The sequence below is a fragment of the Zophobas morio genome, unplaced genomic scaffold, assembly GCF_036711695.1.
Source record: "Zophobas morio isolate AGI-343-1 ecotype UQ-CSIRO unplaced genomic scaffold, CSIRO_AGI_Zmor_V1 ptg000012l, whole genome shotgun sequence".
Taxonomy (NCBI): Eukaryota; Metazoa; Arthropoda; class Insecta; order Coleoptera; family Tenebrionidae; genus Zophobas; species Zophobas morio.
The window spans coordinates 7,088,087-7,106,862 of record NW_026972117.1 but is presented as its reverse complement, the minus strand read 5'-3'; the positions used below and the strand labels follow the sequence as shown (position 1 = coordinate 7,106,862).

General features: G+C 34.7%; 3 protein-coding genes across 3 annotated transcripts in view; 1 reads left to right on the top strand and 2 right to left on the bottom strand.

Moving 5' to 3' along the window:
* The first annotated feature begins 1,166 nt into the window (after positions 1 to 1,166).
* Positions 1,167 to 4,157, top strand: LOC135127704 (regulation of nuclear pre-mRNA domain-containing protein 1B). Its single transcript, XM_064054264.1, has 6 exons — positions 1,167 to 1,441; positions 1,494 to 1,727; positions 1,779 to 1,870; positions 1,919 to 2,114; positions 3,540 to 3,715; positions 3,764 to 4,157. The coding sequence occupies exons 1-6, from the start codon at positions 1,291 to 1,293 to the stop codon at positions 3,908 to 3,910; spliced, it is 996 nt and encodes a 331-aa protein (XP_063910334.1). The 5' UTR covers positions 1,167 to 1,290; the 3' UTR covers positions 3,911 to 4,157.
* Positions 4,158 to 4,368: 211 nt separating this feature from the next.
* Positions 4,369 to 5,454, bottom strand: LOC135127705 (uncharacterized). The gene is made up of 6 exons (XM_064054266.1): positions 5,298 to 5,454; positions 5,055 to 5,246; positions 4,882 to 4,998; positions 4,767 to 4,834; positions 4,527 to 4,712; positions 4,369 to 4,475 (listed from the first exon to the last, which is right to left on the bottom strand). Exons 1-6 carry the CDS (start codon positions 5,337 to 5,339, stop codon positions 4,400 to 4,402), a joined length of 681 nt encoding a protein of 226 aa, XP_063910336.1. The 5' UTR covers positions 5,340 to 5,454; the 3' UTR covers positions 4,369 to 4,399.
* An 11,552-nt stretch (positions 5,455 to 17,006) lies between these two features.
* Positions 17,007 to 18,776, bottom strand: part of LOC135127703 (intraflagellar transport protein 172 homolog) — a 41,955-nt gene continuing 40,185 nt past the window's right edge. Inside the window, exons 10-13 of the mRNA XM_064054263.1 lie at positions 18,231 to 18,755; positions 17,884 to 18,185; positions 17,388 to 17,834; positions 17,007 to 17,338 (exon numbers count right to left, since the gene is read on the bottom strand). Of these exons, the coding sequence (XP_063910333.1) occupies positions 17,102 to 17,338; positions 17,388 to 17,834; positions 17,884 to 18,185; positions 18,231 to 18,755 (1,511 nt within the window). The 3' untranslated portion in view covers positions 17,007 to 17,101. The remainder of the gene's footprint in view (positions 17,339 to 17,387; positions 17,835 to 17,883; positions 18,186 to 18,230; positions 18,756 to 18,776) is intronic.

Here is an 18,776-nt window from a genome sequence, read left to right as displayed (position 1 = left end):
TCGAAAAATTAAGTCCAAAAACTGTGACATTGAAACACCGAAAAATTGAAAAATTCCAAAAACGAAAAACTGAAAAAGTGAACAACTTTAAAAAGTATAATTATTAGGAGTGTTACATAATTAAAATGAAAACTGGAAAAACTGCAAATGAAAAATTAAAGAAACGGGAAATTGAAAGACGAAAATTGAAAAAATAAAGAAAATTAAAAACCCACACGAAAAATTACAAACAGAAAAATTGACGAAATTAAAAACTGAAAACTGATAAGTGACTGCAATCAATTTTGTTCCGAAATATAGAGTACAAGAATTTTAGACAATAATGTATCCGCCTAAATTCTAAGGAATCGACATTCAGATTTTCTAATATTTAATAGGTACACTATGACTAAAACCCCTGCCGGGATAAACATCAAATATTGTGAAATATAAAAATTTAAGAAATCTTCTCTGAATGTTTTCCGACCTAATCTTGTAACAAAAAACCATACTGCACTGCAATATTCCAATCTAGACCTAACATAAGAGTAATACAGAGTTGTTAATACTGATGGATTTTTAAAGGTACTGGTGTTCCTGATTATAAATCCCAAACACTTCATTGACACATTTATGATACTGCTTGCATGATCGTTAAAATTAAGGTGGTTATCAAAAGTTATACCAAGATCTTTTATTGTTGAAGTTCTATTAAGTGGAAGAAACCTACAGCTGTACGCAAACAATGTGGGATATTTTTTTCTGGAATGTGGAATATTACATTATTTTGCATTTAGAATAGTTCAAAGGGAGTTTATTTACCTCAGACCAAGCATGTACTTCATTGACATTGTTCTGCAAATGACGACAATCTTCCTGTGTATAGATCCTTTTTGGAACGTACTGTATATAATAATTAATAAAGCTAAAGTGACCTAAACCAATACGAGTTTAAAAACCTAAAATTTTTAAATCTGCAACCAACATTACACTAAAAATTATGATTCTTCGTTATAATTTATTTTATTTTAACAGACAGATTTCGCGACTTTTTTAAACTACTTTAATTTAATAAGTAGTTACTATTAATTATTATATTCATCAAAAATATGACCGCAGCGGCACCAATCTCCCCATTCTCGCCCAAAAATCCCTATCCCGACTGACGTAACCATAGCCGCAGCCACGTAATCGCCGCACCGTTCCATTAGCCACCGACGAAACGAAATGTCTTGTTGTGATTAACATTTTGTGGTTATATTTACACCAGTTACATTAGTTTGTTAAGCGTAATACGTATTAAAGTGATAAATGGCAGGTTTTACCGAAACAGCATTCGCTAAAAAATTATCCGATTTAAACAATTCCTCGCAAAGCATTCAAACTTTATCTTTTTGGTTAATACATCACAGAAAACATTACACCACAGTGGTGAAACTATGGAGCAAGGAGCTGCTAAAAGGTAAGACCTGCCCACGCACGCCCCCCACGCACTAACAATCGCCCCCTTGTAGCGAAAGACAGCAAGAAACTCACCTTCATGTATCTCGCAAACGATGTAATACAGAATAGTAGGAAAAAGGGCCCCGAATATGGACAGGAGTTCGGCGTGCATTTGAAGAAGGCGTTCGAGCACATGTCGGAAGCGGAGGAGAAGACGATAAACAGCTTGGAGAGGCTGTTGTCGATTTGGAGCGAAAGGGGAATTTATACTGAATCTCAGATCGCAGACTACAGAAACGCGTTACGTACGTGGGGTACTTAGTCAGTGTGGCGTTATGTAATAGGATACTTTGTAGGGAAAGAAGGGCCTCCAACTAAAAAACAAAAATCAAGTGATAAGGTTTCTTCCAAAGAAAAGAAAAAGTCGGAGAATGAAGTCACTGTTGAGGTATAGGGGTGACTCTGGTGTTAACTAGTTGTAAGATTTGCTTGATAGGTGGACGGGATGGTGGAAACGCATGTGCACTTGAGCCCCCACACGCCCGCGGGGGACCCACCGGAGCCCGAAGAACTGATTAAAGCTATCCAAGACTTAGAAAACAATATCGCTTCTGCTGATGAGGGGGTTCGTCAGAGGATTGCACAATTGCCAACTTCCGTTACCGAAATTTCAACAATAGCGAATATACAAGGTAAGTTGGGTGGAACGAGGTTCCAATTAATCCTGTGAGTGTTTTTGTATATTTGTTTTTTGATTGAGATAAAGCTGGTTTAAGAAAGCACCTCATAATAAATTCATTGTGTCTGTAGTGTTATCAGGATGTGTTACACAATTTTAACAAAAAAATTGATATGTTGTTTGTAGTATCTTTGTGGACGTCATGGATGAGTCACTGGTTTTATTGATTGTCAATTCTACAGTTCTTTATTTTATGTGCATTTTAAGTTTTTTAGTGAGTTTGTCGTGAATTTTAATGGACAGAGTTGTGTGTGATGTACAGACATTTCGCGTTAGGTACAGTGAGAAGCTAAAGACGGCCTTCCAGGATAAAATAACTTTTTTGGTGTGATATCATGGCTTGGCTTTAATTTTTTTATGTAAATTGGCAAAATAGTCAGTTTTGTTGCTGTTTTGGCACGTTTAAATTCTAATTTATTTCGTGGACTGGTTCAGTTTTGCCAATTTATAACTTACAAAAATGTACCATTTATAAACATTTGTATTATGTATTTTAATAAAATATTACCATTAGTTCACTACTTTTTGGCATGCAGTTGAGGTTATAATTGTGATTTGTTTTAATTTTTTCTGATGTTGTGTTAATTAATTTTATTCCCCTTTTAAAAACTGTAACATCTTTGTCTTTATTTCTTTCTCAGTGTTTCAGGTTTGTGTCAAAATAAATACTAATTTCGTTGTCCTAATTACTGGAAAAATAATTATCAAGTTACATTTTCAATCAGTGTATAGAGTGTCACAAGGGTATGGAACCAAATCAGTACTGCCAATCCAGGAATGTGGAAACAGTCTTTTGACCCACACTTGTTAATTTATGTAGATTAAAACTTCGTTTCTTATTTTTCTTAGTGTATATAAAACTTGTCACATTTTGCGAAAAACACTTCATTTTTCCCTCATATTCCGTTTGAATTTTCTTGTTTGAAGCTAAAACCAACTCATTTCGTTAAAAAAAATACCCTCCTATTCAATATATAATCATCGACATTTTAATTACATGGGCTTTAGTTCGTCTCAAAAATTTTCTGTGATGTAGAATAAACTAATTAAAACTGAAATCGTCTAGAATGTCGACTTTTTTTTCACTTTTTATTTCCCGAAGGAAACGCTTCCTAATAATAGTCCGGTGAATGTTTTCTCGACGTTTCATAACCTCTAGAATAGCGAAAAGTAGGTCCGCGTTGCCATTGTCTATCATTGTCGATATAATTTTATAAAATAAGATACTCCTGCATTTGTAGTTTATGAATCCGTGTTAAATTTTTACCCACGAATAATATAAGGAAAATGCTACGTCTTACTGATATTTAAAAGTGGCGTAGTCGGTCGGATAACTCCCTATACAAAAAATTTTTAAACAAAATTCACATTTTTTCAGACAAAGAGCAAGCGGAGAAATTGAGCCAACAAGTAAACGAAGCTGTGACTTTATTGAACGAGTACAACAGTAGATTAGCGTCGGAGATGGAACACCGCAAAAAAGTTTCCTCCATGATCAGGGATTTCCTTCAGGTGCAACAAGAACTCCTAGCTCAAGCTGAACAAAACTTAGAGGTAAAAACACCCCCAAAATCGCGCTTATTTAACAAACCCTCGTTTTAGGAGTATCAAGATAAACTAATTAAGGTGTACAACGTGCGAAACGAACTGAAATCTCACATCCAGAATCTACCCGACCTGACCCAGCTGCCAAACGTCACAGACGGCTTAGCACCATTGCCATCAGCAGAACATTTATTTATGCCTTAAATTAAGCTGTGATTACTTTAAATCTCAACCAACCACAGCATTCGAGCACTTTGTAAACGGATTTGTTTGATAAGTGTTGACTGGATTTAGCTGAATTTTCCTTAGTGATACTGTAATATCGTTTCAATTTTACATATTTATTCGAGCACAGGGTGCTATAGTTGTAGGTAATGTTGTATGGACGGAATCTGGAACTAAGATGTAGTCCTTTTTTAAATAAAGCGATTATTTCAGCGTGCAGAAGTGACATCGTGTTTGTAATTTTTAAGTTTGACCCAATTTTTGTTTGTGTTTTGCTGTTCAACTAGTAGTGCTAGTCCTGAGAAAATACGCTTTTTCTTGAGGTATTTTTTAGTTGTGTTGGAAAGTTGATCCTTGGATTCTGATATATAGTTTAACGATTTAGTTGTATTATTGGTAGTTTAAACCGGTAGTGTTTAATGCAATAAAAGATGATGTCAGATTTGAGTTGGTTTTATTTTCTCTAGTTTAGTTTAAGATGATTTCGTATGGTGAGAGAAAATTCTGCTTAATTGTGTCCAGAATTTCATTTTTTATAAAACTTCTGAAACACAAAAAAATACGAAGTTTAATTAATATAATCTGATGTTCTTACTTTGCAATGACGGAGATTCCTGTTACGTGAAAATCAAGCGTCGGTAATTCTAAAAAATGTATCCAGAAAATTTTTTGTTTAATCGTTGAAGGAAAGATAATTCTTAAGTTTCCATAAAGCTCTATATTTTTAATTGTAGTAGAAATGAACCAAGTTTCAAGTTGGCAGTAACCGTTTCCACTAAACCTAGAACACACACAATAATCGTACGCAGTTTGTAGCAGCCAGAATTACACTCACCGAATTGTTAAATCCACCATCGAAATTTTTTGTACGGCTGTGACATTTATATTTTCTATGCTAAAAGGCTTTTCTTTTTAAATGATGTAAGTGTTTTTTTATTATTATTATATACCTTATTTCCTACCTGAAAATCAACTAATTGAACTGAACTTGGAATATGCGGTGCCAAATTAGTGGTTATCCACGATTCTATATTTCTTCGGTCGCTAGTCCAAATATTTTCAATAATCTGTGGAATTATATAGTATAAACAATAAATAAAGCATTTATTCGAAAATTCCGTACTTTGTTCAACCAGAAAATATTGTCTACTGGCTTACAGATAGGCGAATCTGTGACGCTTTTTGTCTTCTTTTTACTTGTTTTTGTTGTATTTTTGATTTTTAAACCAACAGTATAAATTCCAATTATAACTATTTGCAGCACTAGTAAAAATAACCTACGTTCGTAAAGCCAGTTTTTACATAAAATTTTGTACTACGAAAAAACAATAAATAAATAGAATTTTAGTTATATTTAACTACTTACATCATTCATCGCACTGGATGCGAAAGACTCAATTGAATACATTTTTAATTTCTATAAATTTCTATAAATAAATGTCTGCTGAAAGTTTGAGGAAATCAGACTATTTCATTATTGAATATTTTATCAATGTTGATAACAAATTTGTGGAAAAACCAAGCGAGAGTGAAATAGTTTTATAAGATAAAAAGATAAAACACACACATTTCGCGCTTTAGTTTTGGCAGTTGCACCGAAAGGGGGCGGCACTTACAAAATCGTTTTATAAAATATTTAATTTTTAGTAATAAATATGCAAGCAAATTTGTTAACTCTATTTAAGATATTAATTGTAACTAACTGAATAAGGTTAAAGTACACCTCGATATGTCACTTACTAAGTAGAGAGGTAAAAATGGTATTTAATTTAAATATATTGTGATAACCCAAACATCCCGCCATAGTTTGACATGTGAACAAAATTTTAAAACCCGACATGTTTTAAGTTTCTTTTTGTCGAAATAAGTCTACACATATTAAGAAAAAGAGGCAAAATGTAGCCCCGCCCACCCACCCTGTCTCAATCGTGATGATTTTTTTATTCGTCGTGAGTCAAGAGGGCGGAGCTTAACTGCAAAATAATTATTTCTCAAGGACAATTAAAAACATGTTTTTGAGTATCGTGTTCAAAGAATACTATGTATATTAAGAAAAAAATTAAAGCCAAAGAATAAGCCCCACCCATACCTGGTCTGATCTAAACAGTAATGAAGTTTTCATTCGTTGTCAGACCTAGGGGCGGAGCCTAATTGCAAAATCCATATTTCCTTGCAAAAATGTATGGCCATGCATATTTAAAAAAAAAGGCAAAATATAAACCCCGCCCACCCGCCCTATCTCAATTCTGATGATTTTTTTTATTCGTCGTACGCCGACGGGCGGAGCTTAATTGTAAAATCCTTATTTTTTACGAGAAATTACCATGTGAAATATGTTCTTAAGTACTTAGTTCTACAAAGAAAACTAAGTGTAGGTATTAATTAAAAAAGAAAACCAAAAGGGAAGCTCCACCCATCAGCCTCAATCTCAATCGTGATGAAATATTTCATTCGTTGTCAGACCGAGGGGCGGAGCGTAATTGCAAAATCGATATTTCCCTATACAAATTTACAATTTTAAATTTCTTGTTGTGCAAAATCACGACACATGTTAAGAAAAAAAGGCAAAATGGTGCCCCGCCCACCCACCCTGTCTCAAATGTGATGATTTTTACTTCCCGAGCGTAAGCAAAGGAAGTATTGTAATCGAGTCCGTCGGCCGACTCTCTACTTTTACGTTTTCTCGATCTTTCATGACCCCTAGAAGACGAAGAAATAGGTCTCACATTTCCGTCTGTCTGTCCGTCTGTCCGTCCGTCTGTCCGTCCGTCTGTCCGTCTGTCCATCTGTCCGTCTGTTGTCCCGGATTTTTATTAGACAGATAATCTCCGAAAGTACTCGACCGATTGTTGTGAAATTTTGTACTTATATTAAGAATATCATGTAGATGGTAAAACGCTAACCAAAATTTGTCTAATCATCCCCACCACTAATGCGATGACGTCACTTCAAAATTGTACATAGTAAATGGGTTTTCAATTGTATAAAATAACATAGTCCTACACATGTAGTTTACAACTCTGAATCGACTTTTCACCCGAAACGTCCAGATTTTTGGAAAAAAAATCAAAATTATAAAACAATATTTTGAAATTTAATTTTTAATCTGCTAACCAGAATGCTTTGAAATGTTGCAGATGTTTTAAGGCTATAAAGAGCATCATAAATCTTTAGTCAAAAAATATTTGCTTATCCCCTCCAAAAACTTGATGACGTCAGCTCAAAAGTTTGTGGAATAAATCATATCTAAAATGTACAAAATATGATGAGTCTGTACTTGTGATCTATCACTCCATTCATATTTTTTGGATTTGCATATACAGGGTGACTCAAAAAAATTAATGAATGCGTAAATATATTTTATTGATTTAATCAGGAACTACAAAACTGAATGCTCTGAAATCTTGCAGATGTTTTAAGGTCATAAAGAGCATAATAAATGTTTAGTCAAAATATATTTGCTTATCCCCTCCAAAAACTTGATGACGTCAGCTCGAAAGTTTGCCGAATAAATCATATCTAAAATGTACAAAATATGATCAGTCTGTACTTGTGATCTATCACTCCATTCATATTTTTTGGATTTGCATATACAGGGTGATTCAAGAAAATAAATGAAAGCGTAAATTTATTTTACTGATTTACTCAGGAACTACAAAACGGAATGCTCTGACATCTTGCACATGTTTTAAGGTTATAAAGAGCATAATAAATGTTTAGTCAAAATATATTTGCTTATCCCCTCCAAAAACTTGATGACGTCAGCTCGAAAATTTGCCGAATAAATCATATCTAAAATGTACAAAATATGATCAGTCTGTACTTGTGATCTATCACTCCATTCATATTTTTTGGATTTGCATATACAGGGTGATTCAAGAAAATAAATGAAAGCGTAAATTTATTTTACTGATTTACTCAGGAACTACAAAACCGAATGCTTCGAAATCTTGAAGATATTTTAAAATTATCATAAGCATGGTAAATTTTTGATCAAAACGTATTTGGTCGTCCCCCCTAAAAAATTTATGACGTCACCACAAAATTTTGCTGAATAAATCCTATCTAAAATGTACAAAATATGGTGAGTCTCTTCTTGTGATTTATCATTCTATTCAAATTTTTTCGATTTGCATACACAGGGTGACTCAAAAAAATTAATGAATGCGTAAATTTATTTTATTGACTTAATCAGGAACTACAAAACCGAATGCTTTGAAATCTTGCAGATGTTTTAAGGTTATAAAGAGCATAATAAATTTTTAGTCAAAATATGTTTGGTTATCTTCTACAAAAAACTGATGACGTCAGCTCAAAAGTTTGCCGAGTAAATCGTATCTAAAATGTACAAAATATGATGAGTCTGTACTTGTGATTTATCATTCCATTCATATTTTTGGATTTGCATATGCAGGGTGACTCAAAAAAATTAATGAAGGCGTGAATTTATTTTATCGATTTAATCAGGAATTACAAAACCGAATGCTTTGAAATCTTGGGAATATTTTAAAGTTATTATAAGCATGGTAAACTTTTGTTCAAAATGTATTTGTTCATCCCTCCTAAAAAAATTGATGACGTCACCCTTAAATTTTGCTGAATAAATCGTATCTAAAATGCAAAAAATATGATGAGTTTGTACTTGTGATTTATCATTCCATTCATATTTTTTAGATTTTCTTAAGAGGTGGTTTAAAAAAATTAATGAAGTCAATTTATTTTATTGATTAAATTAAAGGCAACACTTATTATTAGTATTACACCCCAACCAACCCAATTTGGTAGACACAAAATTGGTTAAAGGAAAAACTCGGTTGAAACATAAGGGTAGCACGCTTATTTACATCGACTTTAACATTACAGACCTGCATTTGTTTTATGCGCTCACTTGGTTCCGCGAATATGAAATAGACATGTTTATAATCAACCAATTGTGAATTTCACCGTCAAGAATTAAAATAAAACCCAATGTTTTATATATTAAGCGGAAGTCGAAGCAATAAAACCGATGGTCGTTTTGTTTACAGTTTCTCTGTTTGACTCTCACGTATGCTGTTACGCCTGTCATCTTAAATTAAGAATGTTTATACATACACGATTTTCAGTTGCCTCTGATACGTATACGTGAGTAAATTGTTTCGTTATTTTATTGATTATTACAAATCAATATTCAAAACGACCCAATTCATTTTCCCGAAAATTTGAGAATATAATAATTTTATTCTTAGTATTACACTACATCTATCCCAACTGATATACGTGTCCTTGCAAAAATGTTGATGACGTCATCGCAATTTTTTTTTAAATTCCCACTACAAAAATGTAATGAGAAAAAAAACACAATAGGCATGCAGTCGTCAAGTTTCCGACAGCGAGGGAAGTACTGTCTAAACTCTTTAGACCAATTTTTTTTATTGGTCGTGAGCCAAGAGGGCGGAGCTTAACTGCAAAATCCGTATTTCTCTAGGAAAAATTAAAAACATGTTTTTGAATATCTTGTTGTTCAAAGAATACTACGTATATTAAGAAAAAATTAAAGCCAAAGATTAAGCCCCACCCATACCTGGTCTGATTTAAATAGTAAGGAAGTTTTCATTCGTTGCCAGACCTAGGGGCGGAGCATAATAGCAAAATCCATATTCGCTAAAAAAAATATAATTTTAAACATATTTTAAGTTTCTATGAATAAAAAAATCATCACAATTGAGATGGGGGGGTGGGTGGGGTTTATATTTTCCCCTTTTTTTCTTAATATACCTAGTAACTTCTTGTAAAGAAATAAGTATTTTGCAGTTAAGCTCCGCCCCCTTAGTACATGGCGAATAAAAAAAATCACCACAATTGAGATAGGGCGGGTGGGCGGGCTTACATTTTGTTTTTTGTTTTAATATGTGTAGACTTTTTTTCATAACATGAAACTTAAAACATATTTAAAATGGAAAATGTGTATGAAAAAATTTCAATTTTGCCATTAGGCGCCGACCCATAATTGCAAAATCCATATTTCCTTGCAAAAATGTACCATTTTAACCATGTTCTAAGTGTCTTGTTGTGAAAAGATGGCCATGGATATTAAAAAAAAAAGGCAAAACATAAACCCCGCCCACCCACCCTCTCTCGATTCTGATTATTTTTTTTTATTGGTCGTAAGCCGAGAGGTGGAGCTTAATTGTAAAATCCCTATTTTTCTACAAGAAATTAGCATGCGAAATATGTTTTTAAGTAATCGTGTTATGCACAGAAAACTAAATGTATGAATTAAAAAGGAAAACCAAAAGAGAAGCCCCACCCATCCGTCTCGATCTCAGTCGTGATGAAAATTTTCATTCGTTATCAGACCGAGGGGTGGAGCGTAATTGCAAAATCGATATTTCCGTAGACAAATTTACCATTTTAAACATATTTTAAGTTTCTTGTTGTAAAAAAATCGAAACACATATTAAGAAAAAAGGCAGAATGGTGCCCCGCCCACCCGCCCTATCGCAATTGTGATGATTTTTTTTTATTCGTTGTGACCCAAGGAGGCGGAACTTAACTGCTCAATCCTTATTTCTTTACCAGAAATTAAAAACATGTTTTTAATTGTTGTTATATATATTAAGAAAAAATTAAAGCTAATGATTAAGCCCCACCCATACCTGTCTTCTGTCTTGATCTAAATAGTAATGAAGTTTTCTTTTCGTTGCCAGCCTTAGAGGCGGAGCCTAATTGCAAAATCCATATTTTATACAAAAATTTACCATTTTAAACATATTTTAGGTTTCTAAGAATAAAAAAATCATCAGAATTGAGATGGGGTGGGTGGGCGGGGTTTATATTTTACCGTTTTTCTTAATATACATAGTATTGTTTGAACAATACGATACTCAAAAACATGTTTTTAATTTCTTGTAAAGAAACAAGTATTTTGCAGTTAAGATCCGCCCCCTTGGTTGACGGCGAATAAAAAAATCATCACAATTGAGGTAGGGCGGGTGGGTGGGCTTACATTTTGTCTTTTTGTTTTAATGTGTGTAAATTTCTTTTTCAGAACACGAAACTTAAAACATGTTATAAAGGAAAACTTAGATACCGATTTTGCAATTAGGCTCCGCCCCATAATTTCAAAATCCATATTTCCTTGCTAAAATGTAACATTTTAACCATGCATGTTCTAAGTTCCTTATTGTGAAAAGATGTCTATGTATATTAAAAAAAAATGGCAAAATATAAGCCCCGCCCACCCGCCCTATTTCAATTCTGTTGATTTTTTTTTATTCGTCGTAAGCCGAGGGGCGGAGCTTAATTGTAAAATCCTTTTTTTACAAGAAATCACCATGTGAAATATGTTCTTAAGTACTTATGTTCTACAAAAAAAAAAAAAAAAAACTAAATATAGGTATTAATTGAAAAAGAAAACCAAAAGAGAAGCCCCGCCCATCCGCCCCGATCTTAATCGGGTTGAATTTCTTATTCGTTGCCAGACCTAGGGGCGCAGCCTAATTGCAAAATCCATATTTTCTTAAAAAAAAATACCATTTTAAACATGTTTTAAGTTTCTATGAATAAAAAAAATTATCACAATTGAGATGGGGTGGGTGGGCGGGGCACCATTTTGCTTTTTTTTTTTTTTCTTAATATGCATAGTAATGTTTGAATAACACGAAACTCGGAAACATGTCTTAATTTCTTGTAAAGAACGAGTCTTTTGGAGTTAAGCTCCGCCCCCTTGGTTCACGGTGAATAAAAAAAAATTAGGCTCCGCCCCATAATTGCAAAATCCATATTTCCTTACAAAAATATTGTAATTTAACCATGTAAGCTTCTTGTTATGAAAAAATGGCTGTGTATATTAAAAAAAAAAGGCAAAATGTAAGCCCCGCCCACCCACCCTGTCTCAATTGTAATGATTTTTTTTATTCATCGTGAGCCGAGAGGGCGGAGCATAACTGCAAAATAACTATTTCTCGAGGAGAAATTAAAAACATGTTTTTGAGTATGGTCTTCAAAGAATACTATGTATATTAAGAAAAAATTAAAGCCAAAGATTAAGCCCCAGCCATATTTGCCCTGATCTAAATAGTAATGAAGTTTTCATTGGTTGCCAGACCGAGGGGTGGAGCATAATTGCAAAATCCATATTCGCTAAAAAAAATTGTCATTTTAAACATATTTTAAGTTTCTATAAAAAAAAATCATCACAATTGAGATGGGGTGGGTGGGTGGGGTTTATATTTTGCCTTTTTTTCTTAATATACTTAGTAATTTATTGTAAAGAAATAAGTATTTTGCAGTTAAGTTTCGCCCTCTTAGTACACGGCGAATAAAAAAAAATCATCACAATCGAGATAGGGCGGGTGGGCGGGCTTACATTTTGTCTTTTTGTTTTAATATGTGTAATTTTTTTTTTCACCACATGGAAACTTAAAACATGTTTAAAAAGGAAAATTTAGATACCGATTTTGCAAATAGGCTCCGCCCCATAATTTCAAAATCCATATTTCCGTGCTAAAATGTAACATTTTAACCATTCATGTTCTAAGTTCCTTATTGTGAAAAGATGGCTACGTATGTTAAGAAAAAAAAAAGGCAAAATATAAGCCCCTCCCACCCGCCTTATTTCAATTCTGATGATTTTTTTTATTCGTCGTAAGCCGAGGGGCGGAGTTTAATTGTAAAATCTTTTTTTTTTACGAGAAATCACCATGTGAAACATGTTTTTAACTACCTATGTTCTACAAAAAAAAACTAAATGTAGGTATTAATTGAAAAAGAAAACCAAAAGAGAAGCCCCACCCATCCGCCCCGACCTTAATCGGGATGAATTTCTTATTTGTTGCCAAACCTAGAGGCGCAGCCTAATTGCAAAATCCATATTTTCTTAAAAAAAATTACCATTTTAAACATATTTTAAGTTTCTATGAATAAAAAAAATTATCACAATTGAGATGGGGTGGGTGGGCGGGGCACCATTTTGCCTTTTTTTTCTTAATATGCATAGTAATGTTTGAACAACACGAAACTCGAAAACATATCTTAATTTCTTGTAAAGAAATAAGTATTTTGGAGTTAAGCTCCGCCCCCTTGGTTCACGGCGAATAAAACAAAATTAGGCTCCGCCCCATAATTGCAAAATCCATATTTCCTTACAAAAATATTGCATTTTAACCATGTAAGTTTCTTGTTATGAAAAAATGGCTATCTATGTATATTAAAAAAAAAGGCAAAAAGTAAGCCCCACCCACCCGCCCTATCTCAATTCTGATGATGATTTTTTTTACTCGTCGTAAGCCGAGAGGCGGAGCTTAATTGTAAAATCCTTTTTTTTACGAGAAATCACCATGTGAAATATGTTCTTAAGCACTTATGTTCTACAAAAAAAAAAAAAAACTAAATGTAGGTATTAATTGAAAAAGAAAACTGAAAACCAAAAGAGAAGCCCCACCCATCCGCCCCGATCTTAATCGGGTTGAATTTCTTATTCGTTGCCAGACCTAGGGGCGCACCCTTATTGCAAAATCCATATTTTCTTTAAAAAAATTACCATTTTAAACATATTTTAAGTTTCTATGAATAAAAAAGTTTATCACAATTGAGATGGGGTGGGTGGGTGGGGCACCATTTTGCCTTTTTTCTTAATATGCATAGTAATGTTTGAACGACACGAAACTCGAAAACATGTCTTAATTTCTTGTAAAGAAATGAATATTTTGGAGTTAAGCCCCGCCCCCTTGGTTCACGGCGAATAAAACAAAATTAGGCTCCGCCCCATAATTGCAAAATCCATATTTCCTTACAAAAATATTGCATTTTAACCATGTAAGTTTCTTGTTATGAGAAAATGGCTGTGTATATTAAAAAAAAGGCAAAATGTAAGCCCCGCCCACCCGCCCTATCTCAATTCTGATGATGTTTTTTTTTATTCGTCGTAAGCCGAGAGGCGGAGCTTAATTGTAAAATGCTTATTTTTTACGAGAAATTACCATGTGAAATGTTTTTAAGTACTTTTGTTCTACAACGAAAACCAAAAAAGAAGCCCCACCCATCCGCCTCGATCTCAATCGTGATGAATTTTTCATTCGTTGTCAGACCGAGGGGCGGAGCGTAATTGCAAAATCGATATTTCCTTATACAAATTTACAATTTTAAATTTGTGTTAAGTTTCTTGTTGTGAAAAGATGACAACACGTATTAAGAAAAAAAAGCAAAATATAAGCCCCGCGCACCCGCCCTATCTCAATTGTGATGATTTTTTTTTTTCGTCGTAAGCCAAGAGGGCGGAGCTTAACTGCAAAATAATTATTTCTCAAGGAGAAATTAAAAACATGTTTTTGAATATCTTGTTGTTCAAATAATACTATGTATATTAAGAAAAAATTAAAGCCCAAGATTAAGCCCCCGATGGGGTGGGTGGGGTTTATATTTTGCCTTTTTTTCTTAATATACTTAGTAATTTCTTATAAAGAAATAAGTATTTTGCAGTTAAGCTCCGCCCCCTTGGTTAACGGCGAATAAAAAAAATCATCACAATCGAGATAGGGCGGGTGGGTGGGCTTACATTTTATCTTTTTGTTTTAATATGTATAAATTTCTCTTTCACAACATGAAACTTAAAGAAAAAAAAAAGGCAAAATATAAGCCCCGCCCGCCCACCCTATTTCAATTCTGATGATTTTTTTTATTCGTCGTAAGCCGAGGGGCGGAGCTTAATTGTAAAATCCTTTTTTTACGAGAAATCACCATGTGAAATATGTTCTTAAGTACTTATGTTCTACAAAAAAAACTAAATATAGGTATTAATTGAAAAAGAAAACCAAAAGAGAATCCCCACCCATCCGCCCCGATCTTAATCGGGATGAATTTCTTATTCGTTGCCAGACCTGGGGACGCAGCCTAATTGCAAAATCCATATTTTCTTAAAAAAAATTACCATTTTTAACATATTTTAAGTTTCTATGAATAAAAAAAATTATCACAATTGAGACGGGGTGGGCGGGCGGGGCACCACTTTGCCTTTTTTTCTTAATATGCATAGTAATGTTTGAACAACACGAAACTCGGAAACATGTCTTAATTTCTTGTAAAGAAACGAGTCTTTTGGAGTTAAGCTCCGCCCCCTTGGTTCACGGTGAATAAAAAAAAATTAGGCTCCGCCCCATAATTGCAAAATCCATATTTCCTTACAAAAATATTGCAATTTAACCATGTAAGTTTCTTGTTATGAAAAAATGGCTGTGTATATTAAAAAAAAGGCAAAATGTAAGCCCCGCCCACCCACCCTGTCTCAATTGTAATTATTTTTTTTATTCATCGTGAGCCAAGAGGGCGGAGCATAACTGCAAAATAACCATTTCTCGAGGAGAAATTAAAAACATGTTTTTGAGTATGGTCTTCAAAGAATACTATGTATATTAAGAAAAAATTAAAGCCAAAGATTAAGCCCCAGCCATATTTGCCCTGATCTAAATAGTAATGAAGTTTTCATTGGTTGCCAGACCGAGGGGTGGAGCATAATTGCAAAATCCATATTCGCTAAAAAAAAATGTCATTTTAAACATATTTTAAGTTTCTATAAAAAAAATCATCACAATTGAGATGGGGTGGGTGGGTGGGGTTTATATTTTGCCTTTTTTTCTTAATATACTTAGTAATTTATTGTAAAGAAATAAGTATTTTGCAGTTAAGTTTCGCCCTCTTAGTACACGGCGAATAAAAAAAAAATCATCACAATCGAGATAGGGCGGGTGGGCGGGCTTACATTTTGTCTTTTTGTTTTAATATGTGTAATTTTTTTTTCACCACATGGAAACTTAAAACATGTTTAAAAAGGAAAATTTAGATACCGATTTTGCAAATAGGCTCCGCCCCATAATTTCAAAATCCATATTTCCGTGCTAAAATGTAACATTTTAACCATGCATGTTCTAAGTTCCTTATTGTGAAAAGATGGCTACGTATGTTAAGAAAAAAAAAAAGGCAAAATATAAGCCCCGCCCGCCCGCCCTATTTCAATTCTGATGATTTTTTTTATTCGTCGTAAGTCGAGGAGCGGTGCTTAATTGTAAAATCTTTTTTTTACGAGAAATCACCATGTGAAATAAGTTCTTAAGTACTTATGTTCTACAAACAAAAAACTAAATGTTGGTTTTAATTGAAAAAGAAAACCAAAAGAGAAGCCCCGCCCATCCGCCCCGATTTTAATCGGGTTGAATTTCTTATTCGTTGCCAGACCTAGGGGCGCAGCCTAATTGCAAAATCCATATTTTCTTAAAAAAATTACCATTTTAAACATATTTTAAGTTTCTACGAATAAAAAAATATATCACGATTAAGATGGGGTGGGTGGGCGGGGCACCATTTTGCCTTTTTTTCTTAATATGCATAGTATTGTTTGCACAACACGAAACTCGAAAACATGTCTTAATTTCTTGTAAAGAAATGAGTATTTTGAAGTTAAGCTCGGCTAGCCTTGGTTTATGGCGAATAAAAAAAAATTACGCTCCGCCCCATAATTGCAAAATCCATATTTCCTTACAAAAATATTGCATTTTGACCATGTAAGTTTCTTGTTATGAGAAAATGGCTGTGTATATTAAAAAAAAAAAAAGGCAAAATGTAAACCCTTGTAGTTAATACCTAATCTGTTTTGAGACGAATAGCAATCAATATTCTTGATATTTAAAAAAAAAAACAAGAGAAAGCGAAATCTGAAATAAAGTATGGAGTTCAATAGGCGATAGAACTCCTCAGTTTTGAGCTTTTGCAAGACTGTTACATAATTGACCGTATCATCCACTCTTCGAGGGTTATCAGACCTAAAGGTAAGCGCACCCCACGAAGAAATAGTACCACACGAGAAACATAATTAAAAAGTTTAATTAAAATCCACCCTCCTAACATTGCCGCAATTGACCAAGGAAAACATTTTCAATACCATGAATGGCCTCGGAAACGCTACGCCTTGAGTGCCGCCGTCGAGAATAAAAGTTCAATTCAAGTCGCAAAATATTGTTAAACCTATAAGAAATAATTAAACCTGAAACAAACTATATATGGACAACCCATTATTATTATTAAGTATACAGGATATAATAAAAAAACTCGAAAGCACAAATTTATTTTTCTACTCTATTCTCAAACAGTGGCTACTAAAAAAATGGGTGCATCTACCACACCACAAAACCAACATCCTTAAGTACTGGGTGCTCCACACCACTTCGTAATGAACGACAAAACGTTGGGCACGTTCGACTCGGGCGCCATTTTTGACCCCATATTCAGCTTCGACCAGATATCTTTATTGGCTTGATTTGAAGATTTCGCAAAACTGACAGCCTGTTTTCGGATCGGGTACCCCGACACTATACAGGGTTGTTCTCCTGGTTGGAGACACGCCTCATACAGTTGCCTGTCGTCTATAGGTAGCGTCTAAAATCACTCAGTCGTAAAAAAAAATTAGTTTGTGTGACAACATCACCTGATCTATGCGTTGATCCATACTCACAGTCAAAACCCATTCTCTAACATTGTCGTGCTCGCGTGGGTCCTCACCCAAATACAGTCGACTCGGAAGAGGAATATTCGACGGAAAGTCAGTCTGGACTAGATCAGAGTGATCCACCAGTTGACCTTCTCCCTCTTCAATCGCCTCACACAAGTCCAAATAATGATTAAGAAAAACGAACGCTTCCGAGAGTTTTCCCTCTTCTTTCAGATCTTTCCCCGCTTCGTAGAAAGCCTTATCAGCAGGGATGATATCAGTGTACCTCAACAAAGCCGCACTGATTTTCACCCCTATTGATTTCAAAGACGGGACTTGGCGACAAGCCGACCTTAAGGCGTAATAGTGCGAAATGAGTAGCAAATTCCTGAAATGAAGTTTCGTTTCCATGTTGATATTGGCAGCCACTTCTAACCCCTCGTTCTACAACATAACCAAGTCAAACCGGTACCGTACAAATTGGCTAACCCACAATTTCAAAAAGCATTTGTCTTAGTTGCTCCCAAACCCCGAAACTAGACGGACCCGAAATATCCGGCAGGGCAAAAATTTCCGAGGCTATGTGGTTGTAGATGTTGAAGTTTTGGGGCATCGCGGGGGCACCGTACGTGGAATAGAGGTTCAAAGATTCTTTAATAAACCCGTCTTTGAGTAGCTTGGCGGCGTACAAAGCCACGTACTTGTGTAAAATAGGGGCACTATGGGTTTTAGCTTTTTCGATACAACGAGCCCATTGTCCTTGCTCGGCCAACAAGTCTAAGGCTCCAATGATGTCTAAAATAGCGTGATAAAAGTGGAAATGGGTGGGTGTTAACGTACCAACGTCGGCGAGTTGCTCAACGTCGCCTTTTTTCAAAAGGCGATCCTTATATTTGCTTTCGACGTAGCTTTCATAGGCCGGTTCCAGCTCTTTTGCTACTTTTCGAGCCTTGTTCCACTCTTCCGCACTAATAAAGGTATCGATTGCCTCTTTCATCATGTCCATGCTAATGTATAACTGTGCAGCCACTCCGTGTTCACCTATTTCGACTAGCCTTGGCGACAATACTTTAATAATATCAAGAGCTTCTTGTCCGAAGAGAAACTTATTGACCATATCGGCAGCCCTCAGAAGGGCTCTTTTCACAATCGACGGTTCCGTGATCGTCGTGTTCACCTGAAGGAGACAATCAATCGCTTGTTTGTGTTGACCAGCCAAAGCCCACTCGTTAGCTTTGGAAAGAAGGGTCTCTATATTGACGTCCGACATCTTGTCATGGTGGGAGTTGCTATATTCAGACTGGAGCGTCGGGTACAAGTGGGGCAGATAGTCCTTACAGACTCTGAGTGCATCCACCCACATGTCTACAATAATCGAACGACAAT